Source organism: Oxyura jamaicensis, chromosome 8 (assembly GCF_011077185.1).
Source record: "Oxyura jamaicensis isolate SHBP4307 breed ruddy duck chromosome 8, BPBGC_Ojam_1.0, whole genome shotgun sequence".
Lineage (NCBI taxonomy): Eukaryota > Metazoa > Chordata > Aves > Anseriformes > Anatidae > Oxyura > Oxyura jamaicensis.
In genome coordinates this window covers 8784348-8800914 of record NC_048900.1, presented here as the reverse complement: position 1 = coordinate 8800914, position 16567 = coordinate 8784348, and the positions used below count along the sequence as shown (strand labels likewise).

The window sequence follows — 16567 nt, the reverse complement described above, 5'->3', positions numbered from 1 at the left end:
TACTGCAGAGAGAAGCCGTATAAAGGCTGGCTTCTCACAGTGATAGAGCGCCAATTATTTCTTAAATACGTGCCATTCCGAATTTGGTACTACTCTTCAGGTTTCCCTCTCCACTCCAGGATTCAGAGCCCTTTCAGTGTGGGAAGAAAGGATCATCTCTGATGGATAGAGGTCTCCTCGCACCAAAACCTCTTAAAATCAGCCCACAAAAGCTAAAAGGAAAAAAAAGAAAAAGAGAAATGTTGTTTAAGCCCCTAAAGAGCTGGGAAACTGATGTCTCTGGAAACAGTCTTTTTAATAAAAAAAGGCTGAGCATTGTGGCTGATATGTTTCAAGGAACCTGGAGCAGCACCTGTGTGGTTTTGCTGGTAGCTCAGCAAGAAATTGACATGGTTCTGTTACAGACAGGACTGCTCCTTTCCATTCAGCTGTCCTTCATTTTCTGCTCATCTGCAGTCTGCTGTGTGCGGCTGTTTGGTAAGTCAATTTATTGGCTGTCCACGGCAGCTTTGTGAGGTTGCAATCTCATTGAATCCTGGCTGCTCCCATACTAATTGCTAGCAGCATTTGGAGACAGGATTTCTGGATGCATGTGTCAGGTTGCTGGCTCCAGAGAGAGCAAATCCAGTTGTTGCTGGTAGATTGTCAGGTGAGTGAGTTGCCAGCTATGAATAGGATCAATATTTCACTGTCTGTCCCAGCTCTGGAGCAATTGTGGTCTTTCATGCATTTATTTAATGGAAAGCCCAAGTTTACCACTTTGTTAAGGACTAAATAACTTTCTCATCTCGGTATGGGATCCTGTAGAACAGCAAGGAATTGAAACAGATTCCTCTAATCCAAGTCTAGTGCTTTAGTCCCTGGACCAGGCTTGCCTTTCTTTGCTTGTTTTGTACAACCTTTTAATTATATTAGCTAAAAACCAGCAGAAGCACTTGCCATATCCCAGAGGAAGGCTATGAACCCAGTACGAGGGTTGCTCTCTGCCTAGGCATTGGAACAGCTTTTTGGAAAAGAGAAGCCATATTCAAACGGTCTTGTGCTTTTTTTTTCACACAAAAAGCTTACTTTTTTTTAGGACAAAAGTTTTTTTTCCAAAGTTTAGCAAACTTGTTAAAGTTCTGGTCAGTAGTCTGTGTGTGTTGCCAGGGCCGCAGTGGTTCTCTGTACTCTGTAAAGCGAGGCCTGTGTTTCAAGGACAACAGGTAAGGTGCTGGGCCCCTTGTGCTCGTGAGATGCTAGGATAAAGCAGTGCGTTGGATGGACAGAATGCTCTTACAGATTTAGCCCCATGGAAGAGGACAGATTTTCATGTAAAAATTGTTCCTTTAATTTGGGAAACCCTTTTAAAGTGATTTTCCAAGTTGCACTCCCAGGGTGTGTTTCTGTTTTAAGTTAATAGCTTTTGTTAGTTTCTGTTCTTGTTACATAAACGAGTTTTAGAGAAGATTAAGATTTGCTTTGAATGGTTGTTCCCTTTTTATTGGTGTAATGTGGGGCTGTTCAGAAAAACATTCTGCATTATGTTTTTTAAATGGGTGATATATTTTACAGCCCCACTGGCAAAAACCAAAATATTTGAAAATCACATAGAAGAAAATCCACACAGATCAATGTTTTAAACTATTGCATTCTTGCAAAAATAACCCAGAAACCTTACTGAAATCTTTCAGTCAGTGGTTATAAAATTCTGCAAATACTTTGGCTTCTTATTTTGGAAGAATTTTTTCTTCATCCATTTTTCTTCATCATTTTTTCATCCTAAACTGCGGTGGGAAGCAATTAGTACACTCCAGCCACATGAGCTTGTCAGAGCAGCGGAGCTCTCACTAGTGGAGTACAAGACAAAGCAAGCTGTGCAGTGGCACTCTGAGCACGACTTTGCTGATGAAGCAAGGCACAATTAGTGGTGTCACGTTGCTCTTTCTTCACAGAGGCTGAGGACTGAGGGACCTGGTTAACAGCCACACCAGGTAGCAGTGCAATGTGCATTTCTGTAGTCGGAGGGGATGTTCCTTTTCTGTAGGTGCAACTCCATTTCTCTAGTATAAAGAGATCTGGAGATGCAGTATGGTTTTGTTTGACAAATAAAGTGGAAAATTATCTTCTCCAGCAGCAGTAGCTTCCCGTAATGCCGCTACCTCTGCAGGTGTTTTCTTGGCTGAGTGTGTGAAGTTTACGTATCTGTCTGTTCTCGTCCTTGATTTAGTTTCTTTCCATCTTAGCCTGCTAGACCAATGCCTAACCCTTATTTGAAAATCTTGTAATTCACTGAGACGTTCTGTGGATTCACAGAGCAGAAGAGCACAGCTGGAGTACAGTTTTAAGAGAACTGAACCATGAGGTTCATCCACAGCTTGGTTTTATGTGCTGAATGTGTTTTTATAAGTAATGTGCATGCAGAAAGGAATTAGTTGGAAAGACCGAGTGGGTCTTTCTGTATAGATTGCCTAATCCTAATAAAATGCTGGAAGAAAATGTTGGCAAAGAGAAGGTGTTGGAGTGACTGGCATTATCTGCTTATCTGCGTGATATTTTTGCTCTCTTTTGGCTGCATGTTCTGGAAGAATCCATCTTGTTCTTTGGTACTTACATAGCCTCCAGTGCCGCTTATCTCAGGGCTGTATCCTTACAAGGCAGAGCACTGTGGAGTCGGGGAGAACTGAGCGACCTCTGTAAGGTCACTTAGGCTTTCTAGAAAGGCTCTGTGACTCTTTGAGCCCCCGTCCCAGATCCGTGCCTGGACCACTTGCCCACAGTTCCAGCCTGATGCGCACACCACTCCTACCTTCTTGTAGGAGGGCAGCGTCTTGCAGAGAGACAGCTGAAATGGGGAGGTGAAGGACCAGAGCAACACAGAAATTCAGGTGGCAAACTGCCTTGGTGGATCTGGTCCCAAGTGGTCTGCCAGGGGAGGGAAATGATGAAAAAGGGAGGGAAAAAACAAAGAAAAACCCTAGCTTGCTCTATTCGGTCTCTTTGATAGGTGTTTCCTCAGGGAGCTCCCTGAACTGCAGATGGCAGCACGTCTCACTTCTGTGCTTTGCGGAAGAGGGAAAGTAGGTACTGATCTTCCTTTTGGAGTATTTCTGCCTTAACCTGTTACAGCTGTTCCTTTCTTGACAATGACAAATGTGCAAGGAAAAGGAAGGGGCAGCATGAAAATCCAGCTAATGTGAGAATGTTCAGCAGTGATCAAAATAAAACCTCCTAAGATCCGAGCGTTCTCCTGTGTGCGTGGTTGGAGCTTGTATCTACGGCAAGACTTTGAGCAACCCCTGGGCATCTCTGCCACCCTAGCATCACGCTGGGAAGCTGCTCATTTTTTAATATTCACAGGTTCTACAGAAAGAGCAAACAGTCATTTAGAGGTTTGGGTTTCCTTTTTGTCCGTGGTGCCAAAGCAGGCCAGGTGTAACACCAATTGTCACACATCTGTGCAGAAGCTGCGCCCTGCAGAACACCGGTCCAGCAAAAATTTAGTAGCTCTGCACCCTCGCATTGCCTGCTTAATCATGCTCCGGGCGTTTTTTCTTCAGTTTTGGGAACATCTTTGTCAGGAATTCATGTGTAACTTTCACGTGGTCGGTCACACAGGATGTATAGTAGTGGTGTGTAGCATTTTCTGCTGTGTCTGTGGATTGGGGAGCGCTCTGGACGTCGGTGTCTCCTCAGGGATGCACACGCTTCTTTCCCTAAATTCTAAGGTTGTTCGAACAGTGCAAGCACACCTTGCTCTCTTTCGTCAAAGCACTAAGAGGGGGATGGCTGGTGACTACAGCTCCTTCCAGCCTCAGCAGAGCGGCAGCAGTGCCCTGCTGCTGTAGGGTTACCAGCACGTCAGGGTACAGCTCCTCGTTCTGTCTTGGCTTTGTGTTATTTTCAGCAGATAAGACTCCCTTAGCAGTTTGCAAATCAAGACTCTTTTCACTGTGAGAGTCTCGTATAATTAACCAATTCCTTGTGAGAGCAGTATTGTTTTTCTCATTTTTGTTTTGAAGTTGGTCGTGATGTAGTCCTTGAGCTTCAGCAGTCAGTGCTAGACAAAAGAATGATTACAGCGCGTGTGGCTGCTGAGGGATGTTTCTAGCACAAGTGGCCAAGGAGCGGGCAAATGAGTATGTAATGTGATGAATGAGTATGTTAATTAAGGACAGCAGTGACAGTCCCTGATTGCTTGGGGCTTGTGCTTTGTTCCTGGTGTGTGTATACCTTTTACATGGAGCATTATGGAAATGCTGAAGCGTTACACTGGCAAGGGAGAGCAGCTTTTTTCCTTACCTTGTAAGAGTGCCTCAGCTGGATCAAACTGAAGGTTCCTCCAGCTCTGTCCAATAGTGACAGCTGTCCAAAATGGATGCCCAGGGCAAAGGACAAAACAAGTACACAGGGCCGCTTCCAGGAGTTAAGTCTTTCAGCTTCCACTAATTTACACCATAGACTTCCCAGACCAGAGGGCATGACTTTGCTTTAGAGAGTTTTGTCACACTCATTCTCAGTCCTTTCTTTGCCCATGCTGTCATTTCTTAAAATGAAGCCCTTCTGGGTTTGTGATCTTACTTAGACTTTCTCTTACCTTTTTCCAAATCTTCTGTAGCCCTCCTGGGACTGAAGAAATGAAGTATCACAGAGTTTGAGGCGCTGTGGGGTCATTGTGGGTACAGACAGATATGTAATGTTCTTCTGTGTTCTGTCTGGGTTCCTTTTTAGATTTCTTACATCTGGTCACTTTTGGATGCGTAGAGGGTCGAGTGTAATATTGTCAGGAAAATCGTATGCACCAAGATTGTCTTCCCAAGTGCAGTGGTCAGTTTCTAGCCTGTTGCCACATCAGAGAAGTTAGGATAGTTTTTTCCCCTTGTGTGCATCATTTTTCATTATTTTCTAAAGGAATTTTATCTGTCGCTTCCGAATCACAGAACGTAGCGAGTCCAAGCTTTTCATTCTCAGCTTGCATTCCTTACCACAGAGTAACTGCACGTCAGCACCAATCTTTCTGTCACTATCACATCGTCCTTGTCATTTTGAGTGGAACAGCAGAGGTTTAGCTCAGAGCCCTCTTGTGAAACCACCGCGTGTTCCCACCCTCTGACTCTTGTCTGCTCGTCACTTGTTGGTGCAAGGCTCACCCTGCTGGCTTAGTTTCTTTCTGCTAGTTGAATGCCTCTGGGAAATCTAAATATTCTGCATCAGTTGAATCTTTAACCGCTTGCCTGGTGTTGCCTTTGCAGAACTCCAGCAGCTTTTTCAGCAGGACTTACTTTTGCAGCAACTGTTTGTTCTTCCCCAGCATATGTTGCTTATCATTGTGGCCCCCTAATTGTGTCCTTTATTATAGTTTTGACTACTTTACCTGGTACAGAGCTGAGGCTTCCTGGTCAGAACCTGTTTGTATCATAATTTTATTTTTCTTTCATCTGTATTTCACACTTCTGAAGTGCCTGTCTTGTAGCTGTCAGGTAACGTGCTGGTGTGAAGGAATATGGATCGGAGCGTTCCTGAGAACTAGTCCGTGCAGTCTGGTATGCAGCGTGGTGTGCTGCGTTATCTCTGCCTGCCCACTGCTGCTTAGAGATTTGCAGCAGGCTGCGAAACTCCTATCTCTAAATTCCAGTTTCGTTCTGGAGTCAAGTGACTCGAGGTATTTACTAATTCATAGGATGCTTGGTGGCTCATAAAAAATGAATAGGTGAATTGGAGTCCTGGTATACTGAGGATGGCTATTTACCTCTTTTTCTTTTGTTAATCTCCATGAAGCCTTGATCTCGACTCTGAATTTTTCATTTCGCTTAGCAGTAATTTCTGTAGGTCAGAATGGGACAGCATAAGGAAATCTCTTACCTGTTACCACCTTCCTTTGTCAGTTGTCGAATAAAGTACCGAAACATGCTCTCCACTGCCTTCCATTAACCTTAGGCTTAATTGAAAATCTTATTCTCGGAGCAACAGTTTCTGGAACTGAATGGGTGAACGCATTGAGTAGCACAGTGTGTTATTCGTGATTGTTTTCTTCTTTTCAGATACCCAAATTAGGTTTGTGAAGTCGGCGCTGTGGTACCATGGCTATGGCAGGCCAGAGCTCTATCGGCTCCCCTCCGATGGCTCAGCAGGTAGTCGGGAGCTGCTGCTGGCATTTTCCTGGCTGCTGCACAGAATGAGCCTCTTGGAACAGCTCTTGGCTCGGAACAGAGTGAGGACTGGAGATGAAACCTCTGTGTGCATGGTGAGCCTGTTTGCGTCCTTCCACCTCATCCATCCCTAAGTAATGTTCTGCGACAGAAGCCGTGTTACCATTAGCGTGTAGTGCACAGTGTGGTATCGTGGTGCCCTTAAAAATAAATGCCTTGCCCTAGCTTTATAAAAAAAGTTGCAGGGGCCAGCAGCTGGAACCTGTTTTCTTTCCCTTCCCTAAAGTTTCTTTTGTGTAGGTGATCAGGGTTCCGTCTTTTTCTCAAACTCCCCTCCCTGAGTGAATGCTGTGATTATTTTTTTCCTTGTGGTACAGATGAGACCAGGAGTGCAGGTAAGTGCATGTCATTGAGCTCTGCTTCCAGGCTGTAGGCGTGGAAGTGGAGGTCGGCAAACAGATGAGCTGTGAATGCTGGGTCTGTTGGCACAGGGTAAAGCAAGTAACCCTAAGGCAAACAGTACTTCAAGAAAACATCTTGAGGTAACTAACAACATGACTAATGACATTAGTTACTTGGGGTAACTAATGACCTTGTAGCTTTCTTGAGAGAACAATGAGGTATACAGCTGTGTTTCCATCAATAGAAAGATGTTAGCATACAGAAAGCCTGGCCTGAAGTAACGTGAGGATAGCTGTGTGTCTACCTTAGCTGCAATGTACATGATAGGGGTGGGGGGGAAGGCAAAAAAAAAAAAAGCCCCAAGCCCACGTTGTAACCTGGATGAAGGATAACTGCTTTTAGAACCCATCCCTTGCATTTAAGAGCACGTTACTATATAGATGGTTGCTAAATGGAAAACAATTTGAAGGGAAGAGTCATTTCTGTAGCAACCTTATGAGCAGTTTTTTGGGAAAACAGACCCCACTTACTACGCTCCAATTGCTGCACAAAAAAGGGAGCAGAAGAGCTGCAAGGTAGTGCCTGGTGTGCGGGGTGTGAGTGGTGGTGCCCTCTGGTGCTGAGAAGGGCACCTCCAGACCTTAGGAGAAACACACTTGTGAAAACACTTTTACTTGAAGCTTCTTGTTTTTTTCTTGCTTTTTGTTGTGTGATAGCAGATCTTTTTTTTCTGATCCTTAATTTCTATTAGAAAAGAGGGATGAATGAAGTGTAGTAGCAACGTGAATTCAGGAAATAGGGCATCACATACATTATTTTCTCTGAAGGACTAGGTTTCACCTTTTCCAAAATAAGCTGAAGCAACTATGGTAAAATAATGTTATCTCGTATAACCATGCAGAGAGGCATTAAGCAATTTATTGCTGTGCTTTCGTGTCAAATGTTATCTGCTCCACCTGTGTTTCTCAAAAACCATATGTATTTCATGTTTTTTTTTTCCCAATAACTGTCCAAAACAGTGTTTGTAAAGGTTTACAGGTCTGGATTTTTTTTTTGATAGGTCAGACAAAAAAAGTTTATAAACTGGGAGTTGGAGTTAATGTATGTATGTAAGGCTCATTGGATTGATGGTGATGTTTCTTCTTTGGTGTTCACCTAGAAAGTTTTCATTATAAAACTTTGAAGTAATAAAACTAATGAAAACAGTTGTTCTTAAGGAAAGAGATGATAGGTTGTAGTGGTGGAGGACATGTAAACAGCGTGCTTTGAGATCCTGTATCATGAGGAAGTTAAACAGAATTTTCACGGAGAGACCGTTATCTTTTGGTTGATAATTACAAAAGTAATTTGACCAGTAAAACCTGAGCAAATGATGATCTAGAAATAATTCAGGAGATCATGATGGGTGTGAACTAGAAGATAGGTGGGTCACACACCTTCTAATGGTAATAAATCAGTTCTTTGTATTCCACTCATGAAAACCTGTTTGTTGAATAAAAGTGTGATAGCTATCGTAGTGTTACTTTGTGGGATACCTTCCTTGGTACCTATTCATTGGTCAGACGATGTTTTAACCCCCTAAAATCATAGGAAGGAAGGAAAGAAGGTGAGGTTGTCACTTTGACACCTGCTATCTTGTAAGTTAACGTACAGCTTGAACAACTGAAGTGCTGCAATTTTGACTCTGAATGTTAAATACCAGGTTTCTCTGGTACTTAAACTGGAGTGTTGGAAGATACAGAGCAGACTGTACAGACGTTTCTAAACATGCCAGAGATGCAGTCTCTGCAATTGCAACTCTCTTCTATTTGAGTAAATTGAAGGAAAAGGCAGGACAACTAGAAAGATTTTCACTAGAGAAAGATTGGTCTTAAAGAGCATTTCGGTTTCTTTTTTTAAAACAACCAAAGTTCTCAGCTGAGAAAGAGCCTGAAAAATGTTCCACTACATGGAGCCTTTTTTAAAACGTATTATAAACAATTGAAAATATTTTCTTGAAAGGAAAATGTTGCAAAACAAAAATCCTTGAAATACTATTTGGTTCCGTGCACTGCCAAGAGCTCTGCCAAAATCAGCAAAGCATGGAAGCCAGTACTTACCAGGAAAGCACATCTCTTGGTCTGCTAGAGAGAAAAAACGTGAAGAAAATCCCTCCCCTTTGTCTTCATCTAAAAACATGGAGTCTCAAGAACTGTAGGCATAGCTGTGGTTCAGCTGATGTACATGTAGCTTGCTTTTAAAACTTTGTTGTAAATCCACAGATGTGGACAGGCTGTCTTGTATGAAGAGGAGAGAATGCAGCTAATCCCAAAATTAAGGATGCAGTGAGGACTATTCTTTCAGGCTATGTTTGAAACAAAGCTTACAGGCAGCTAAATTGCTGATAATATGCCAAATACCCAACATATCAAGGGCCAATTAAATTAATTCTGTTCATTTCATTTCAGATTACCTCTCTGTGGCCTTTTCTTCTCTGCAGTTCCTTAGCAACACGTTTTTTCTCCCCCCTGCAAATTGAACACTTCCATCTAAAGGATTTGAGGCCAGTTATTTATAGAGGGACAAGGGTATTCATGACACATGATGGACATTGAGCTCAGCCGCTGCAAGGGATTCAGAGCTTTAAGATCCTGAGCTCAGGAAGGCATCCAACAAGCTTAATTTTACAGGCACTTAGATCTTCAGAGTCAAAAGTTAAGTGATTTCTAAAATTATAAGCTAAACAGCGGTAAAAGCATGATGAAAGGGTTAGGATGCTAGGAGGTAGTGCTTAATGTGTCTGAAATAATAAAATAATCTTGAGGGTGGTTATCAGTAAGGACAGGTATGGTTAGTAACCTGGGATGATTATATGGGCTGATTGCTTTGATGTGTTAGGAGAATCCTCCAGGGCACCTTGTCTCATGTGGCCTCCAGCCCATGTTTTTAAAAGGGCAGTGCTGCAGTGTCTGGGCTGAGCCAGGTACGACGTTCCTGCTGCAGGATGCACCAGCTAGCAGGACTGAGGGAGACGCTGCCCCTTCCACCCGTGGCTCTCTAATAGGTTATGAAACTTATAAACCAAGTGGGGAGACGGTTAAAAGAGCTGACTGGAGCCCTAGTTGCTGTGCAGGAGGAATAGGAGAGGGAAGGCAGTGAATGTCAAGCTCTAGTGCCTGGCTGCTGTGGTTCAAGTCCATTCTGTGAATTCACCGTACAGGTTTGTCAGCAGGTTGATGACACCAGAGGTGGCAAGTGAAAGTTCAAATCTTGCATTAGTCAACTCTTTGAAATAGGTAAGTAAAAAATCACTAACTCTATTAGTCCATTAAAGACTCGAGTACAATCGGAAGTGGAGGTCCATGTAGTTTTACTGATGTGTCTACTTGAGAATTCTCACCTGTTATGGCCTTAAAGCACTGGGTGATCAGTTGATGGACACTGTCTTGAAAGGCTTTTTACACATGGAGTTCTGTCTCAAATAAGCACTGCAGAGATGTTGGATTTGGCATCTTCTGTTGATCATGTACATGAGGAATATTCTCAACTGTTGTTCACCGATTCCATATGAAAATCCTCGACTACTGGGGAAAGTTGAAAAACAGACCAAAAAGCACCACATCTGAAAAATAGTGTTTAAAACACAAAGAATTACCTGTGACAAGTCCTCCCCAATTTGACAAGATAATGGATTCTTCCCGGGTGATTCTTTTTCTTGGATTCATGCCTGTGAAGTTGGTGGACTTCTTAATTAGAACTGTGAAAATTCACAGGCAAATCCAGTGCTTCTACAACTGCCAGGCTGGGCAGCAACCACCATTTCTCTCCAAATCAAAGCCCCTGATTCTGAGAGGTGTAGGTTCCTCCATGAAACCAGGGTTCTCGCATCCTGTGGAGGGATTCTGCTAACTGTGCTGAGTCTCTGCACCTTATTTAGCTGTTTATGTCTTGTAGTCTGCTGACATGTCACTGACCAAAACTGTATGCCAGACATCTCTTGTCTAGGTGATCTTCACCCAGGAAGGAAGACAAAGAATGAGAGGACCTTGAGAGAAACCTGATAGAAGCATTGGCTGCCCACAGCTATAGGCAAAATAGAATAAAATAAACATCTAGTAGTGTCAGTGAAGCCTGAACCCTGTGTATAAGGCCGTAACAATGAAAGTGCAATTGCTCACTTTTTTCTCTGCCACTCATCACCAAAACTGTCCTGCATATAAAATATATAAAATATATTTTATATATAAAATATATAAAATATAAAATGCACCCGGAGAGTTCTCATTCTCTCCCTCCCTGTCTCTTTAAGAAGTAGCTAATTGTTTGATATAAACCTGCCTCTTTGGCATATTCTCAGCATTTGACTGATTTTATTTTTGCTTTGCTTTTTAAATTTTACTGATAATACCACAGCTTTATCCAAATCTGTGCAATGGCTTGTGCAGATAATAGCAGTGCTCTGTGGGCATGCATTCCTTCTGTTCCTGTGGAGGTATGTGGCCTGTACTGGTATTATTTCTACAGCCGAAATTAATCTATGTGCCCAATAATTTAATTATGTGTGGAGGCTGTGGAGTTTTTAGATGAGGGTAACGATGTTATTTCCCTCATTATCACCGAGCAATGTTGTACAAACACTTGTTCTTGGTTCCAGTAATTCCCTCTGCCTGCTTCTTGCCCTCTGTGTGAAATTGGCCTCCCCTCCCCTTTTGTGAATTTGTGGTAATCAACACATAGAGCTGTTATGGCTGGTGTACTTGGAATTCATGGGCGTCTCGCTAGCATGCCAAAGTGAACTCGGTTTCATTACTTCTCGTGTGGGGGGAAATGAAACTAAATGTGCCTTCTGACTCTTGGGTTTGCAATTTGATTAATCTTTTGTTTGTCACAGTCTAGCTTGGCTCACTGGCTATTTCCAATATAGTGTGAGACTTCTGCCTGATTTCCAATCTTGCTGTCAGGATGCCTTTTTCTTCCAGAAGTCTCGCCTGGCAGTGCTGTTCCGTAAACCACATTACTAGATGGAAGTGTGAACGTAGCAGCCCAGCTTGATGTTACCACCCGCCCCAGTACAGAACCAGGACACCTTTGACACCAGTCTCAGAAAACAGCATTTTTTTTTTCCTTTTAACCGATTACAATGTGGAGAAAAGGAGGGAATCTTACTAACCTATTGATTCTGACTTGGAAGCATAATTACTTTCCATGTTTTTACAGCCTGTCAGCTTTCATTTTTTGATTGGCTTCCCCTATTCCCTTTGCTTACACTTCTGTTCTGTTTGACCTCCTGTCTCACTCTAACCCTCACAATTTATCTTTTTGCTACCGTTGCCATATTACCGTAGCTGTTAATGCACGCTATTTTTAAAGAACCTGAAACCTAAATAGAGGGCACAGGATCCCTAAAGTTTCTCCTGCAGAATCTGTCTCCTAACTTTTGCTGGAGACTACTGGAAAATGTATGGTTAACAATGTTTATTTTTGCTTGACACAGTGAATAGTGATTTTTTTTTTTGAGACAGTTTGTCAAGATAATACACTCTAAAAGGTGTCTGAAATGATCAAAAAGGCTTATAATTTAGGCTTCTCACAGAGATCATTTATCGAATTTGTTGTTTCTTTGGGTAATATCTGAATTCCAAATAAATGCAAAATTGTTTGAACCTGTGACCTTACAGCTGATGGGGTTCTCCCAGCAGTCCCTGGAGTCCCTTGAGCTCCAGGCTGAGAGGAAGATGAGGACTGATGTGCTAATGGAAAGCCTTACCATGGTGATGCTGGTGCTGTGTACTTTGCTAAAAGGGTGCTGGGGAAGCCAAGTCATGTTAAAATTATTCGGCATCTCTCCTGCCCGCCAGCGGCAGGGAGCAGGCAGGGCCTTTTGGTACCTTCTGGTTATCTTTGCCCTTCTGATTTAAGTGGGGACACCCTCTCCTTTTGGTGTCACCTCTGTGAAAAGGGTTAACTCTCACTGCAAGAGCTTTTGAAGGGAAGCACGTCTTCCTCAGGAGAACAGCATGGACATGGAAGGAAAGCCTTGGCAGGCCTTCTTACGTGGCAGAGCTCTGCCTCTCCTCTCGCGGAGGGCAGGTATTTATTCTTCTCCCAGCCCCTTGCTCCAGACTTGCTGCTGATGTCCAGCTGCCTTGCCACAGTGGAGCAAAATGGCTGTGAGCAAGCAGGACTGCAGCTGCAGGCAGAAGTGCAGCGCGAGGCATTATCTGTATTGCATTCACTGAGCCCTGCAGAACGTGGGATTCTGTGAGTTACAGCCTGCCTTACCAGGTGTTTATTTCAGTAATTTGGCTTCTGTGTGTTGTCTGACTACATAAAGCAGTCATTTGTATACTTTGTGAGCACTTATGTTTGTGGATATCTAGGTATCTAATTGCTGTGTGCATCCCGTGGGAGAGGTTTCTTACACCATCCCTGTCTCCTCATGCGCACAGCTGGCTGGATTCTGCCTTGTCTAGGAGGAAATCCAATTAATGTTGATGGAGCTATTAATGAAAATAGCGTTTCCCCTTTCACGTTTGTGTATTTGAATTGTTCCTTTTCGTGTTGTCCCTCCCACAGATAGATATAGGGCTGTATCAGGAAGGTGGGTCTGATGCTCTGGTACTTCTGGCTACAGTGTTTAATTTTTAAAAAAACCTCTCCCCTATTTAAAGATAGGTAATTACATTGATTAACATATGTTATGTCACATGGAAACCATTGTGTGAATTACGAGCAGCTCAGAATGAGCTCTCAGTAAAAGCTTGCATAAGCACTTTATTGCTCTGATTTACGTGATTGTTCTGTCTCTCCCGAGTCCTGCAGCGAGTGATCTAGATAGATTCCTTCCACCGCCGGGATACGAGGCTGCACGCACAGGGTAGCTAGGATTTGGGCAGTACCTGTGAGTAAATAGTTTCTGTCTAGGCACGGATTAATTCGGGTGGAAGTGAGTACGAGGGTGGGAGCATTCATTAGAGGGTTTAACTGGCTGCTGCTTTGTGCTGCTCTGCTCGAGGGTTGCTGTCAGCTGGGGATTAGCCTTGGTGCATATATCCGTGGGTTGAGCAGGTTCCAGCAGGGCTGCTTCGCCACGGGAAGAACAGCGAGCGGTTTGGTGGCCGTCCAGATACAGAAGCAGAGAGCTGGTCCTTGGAGGGATTTGGATGAATTATGGGGAAGAGCTACAGTGAGCTGGGGATGAACCAGAGCCTGCCGCGGTCCTTCGCTTACCAACAGATGGCAGCTCATCGTTGCAGAAGAGCATCTCTCAGGGAACTGGCCCTGCCGAAGCCTTGTTTTCACAGCAATACAGGCAGCACAGCCCTTAGCGCTTTTATTGGGTGCGCAGGGCAGAATAAGCCAGTGTGTTGTTTGCTCAGTGTGGTAACCGCGTTCTTGTAAGAATATGGAAGCATTAAGAGCTCTCTATGAATTGGGAAGCTGTAGAAGTTGCCCGTTACAGGGGTTTCTTTGCAGTACTACTTGTTTTCTTTTCTTTTCTTTTTCTTTCTTTCTTCTTTTTTTTAAGATCTCCCCTTAATCTGGATGGGATTTTACTTTAAAACGTTTTTTGGAGTTGGGTTTATTCAGTGCATGAACAGACCAAGGTCAACCCCGTCCCAGGTCCCTAAAATGCTCATATCTCAAAGGGATCAAGCAGTGCAAGAAATGTTCCCTTCTCAATTTCTGCTAACACATTGATGCTTATGTTGTTCTTTGATGAACTATTTATATGACAAAGTGCTTGTTTAATTTATCTTCATCCTCCATGGGTGAAATTGCTCTTTCATTTCCAATAACACGGAGTTGCTTTGTGTTTCAAACCAACGAGAAAGGCTTTATTTCTGCCATAAGTTGAAACTTCTTAATCCTTAATTTCTCTCTGAGCAAGTTGCATAAAAGCTGTTTGCTCAGATACATGGAATGGGAATTAAATTGGTATGTTCCTGCGTCTTTTTTCACACCCTTCATTCTCCTACCCCTTATTTTTTTCTTCTGAATACTTCTGTATCTGGTGGCTTTTCTCAGTCCAGTGTGTTCTGTGAATCTGACTTCCCAGCACGGAGTGCCCCACGAGGGCCGTGTTAACTCTTTTTGCATTTGCTGCATTGTCTAGCCACAAGTTTGAGTGTTTTCAGAATGCTCTGGTATCTGTTTTCATAACAGCTGGGCTTGAAATAGCCTGGGAAGGAATGCTGAGGGCAAAACTCGTGTCAGAGACTGAATTCTAGGGTACTTTGCAGCGATTTTAAACACATGCTCTTAGCTCTGACTAAACCAGAGTTGATTTAATGAGTTTGGGTAGGTTTTGTAGCTTGTGAGCAACCTTCCTTGGGCTGGTGCTCTGCTCTGTCCTGGAGCATGCTGTTATTACGGGGCTTAGCTGGTTGTTTGCCTGCATCTTTTCCCTGGACTTAAGTTGTGGGTAAGTGTGGGCAGGTTGGGAGTTCAGATGGGGCTTGAAGAGAGTTTGGGTGAATATGTACCTGTCCCTGTCATCCAGCCTGTGCTGGGTTTTCCAAGTTTGCTAGTAAATAGACATTGAGATCTTCTCATAGCAGTACCGTGAACATTGAGGGCAGAAAAGTTTGTTGGGGTGAGGCAGTGGGAGTGAAATGGAGAGGCTTCATTCGAGCTTCTGCTTAACAGTTGTGCTGATCACAGGTGCCCTGGTGAGTCTGTGTTACCCAGTTTGCTTTGATATTGCCAGTGTAATGGGGCAAAACCCAACGCTGCACCAAGGTATCAACGCGTGATATGGTGGCTTTTGTCCCACAAGCCTGCGGCACTGTTCTGTAGCTGGAGTCCAAGTGCCTTCCCTCTCTGAAATAGAACCAGAGTAATGTTAATTACAGCAAAAGCATAAGCAAAAAGCTTTTCTGGTAAGTGGCTATAGAGGTATCTCTGCCGGAGCTGGTGTGGAGCATCCAAGTGAGGGGAGGCTGTTGACAGCCCTGGGTACCTGCCTTCTTGTGGCTTTGGCTAAATAATAGGCACTTCTGTAAATCAGAAGTAACTGCAGGTGTGCACCCAAATTACCGCATAGATTAGATAAATTCACAGTGATATTTGAACCAAGGACTCTAGCTTGGGTTGGTATTTCAGTGATTTTTCTCGCGCTGGGAGAGCAGTAAATAGTCTTAGATTGTGGAGATGGCTCTGGAAATTGAGGTCACAGTATAATATGCAAGACTCTTTTTTTTTTAACCTTGTTTACCTTTATGACAGGCTAAGTAATTCATAGCAAAAGGAAATTTTTTGCGCAGTTTGTGAAATAAATAATAGAGTTTCTGTTAAAAATGCATTGGCTGGCTGGCTTATTTTAATATTAATAAGGCAGGTTGCTACTATAAAATTAGCTCTGCGTGGTGTTTGTCATTTTACTGCCAAAGCAATTGAGTCTAATGCCATTCCTTCCTTAAATGAATCCCCAGGAGAGCAGTATTTGTGCTATTCTCAAGCCTCTAATCCAGGGGAGTTGGAGTTGAACTGTAATTGATGGGAAATGCATATTTCAGTCTGGGAATCCCAGCTATGAGAGAAGGGCAGAGTCACGTGCTGAGCTGTGTCGTTGGCCCTGTGGCTTGCTGGCTGCTTATCTGCAGTGTTTTAGTGTTGTTTATGCATGTGTTTTCTCTGTACTAATATCCAGCTGCTTAGCTCGTGCTAAGGGACAACCCAGGAACCCGATCTGTATGGTTTCATAGTCACAAACCTTGCCTGATGGTGGCGAGGTGATCTGCACTGCGCAGGTGCTGTAGGTAGGCCTGCAGTGCTCCACAACTCAGTGCCTTTTGGTTTTTGGTGCTAAAAGCTGGCAGCGTCTGAGGGAAAAGAATGACATTACGCTTGCCGCAAAGGAGGTGGTCTTTCCTTGTTTCTTTGTGTTTTTTCTAAAGACAAATCTGTGCCTTTAAAAGGAAAAGCCCTTTATGAACCCTGTGCTGCTGTGATTTATAGCACGTGTTTATCTAAGCCGTAGAGCAAAGGGAACAAATCTTGATGTGTTTTGTTATGTGACCAGACCAGCATTTTTCTGCTTATAAGTAATAGGAACA

At 43.4% G+C, this 16567-nt stretch overlaps 1 protein-coding gene across 2 annotated transcripts in view; it reads left to right on the top strand.

The window, feature by feature from the left end:
• TEDC1 (tubulin epsilon and delta complex 1) overlaps positions 1-16567 on the top strand; it is a 71294-nt gene that overhangs the window by 3410 nt on the left and 51317 nt on the right. For both annotated transcript variants that reach the window (XM_035332704.1, XM_035332703.1), the window contains exon 3: positions 6021-6223. In XM_035332704.1, the coding sequence (XP_035188595.1) occupies positions 6021-6223 (203 nt within the window). The remainder of the gene's footprint in view (positions 1-6020; positions 6224-16567) is intronic.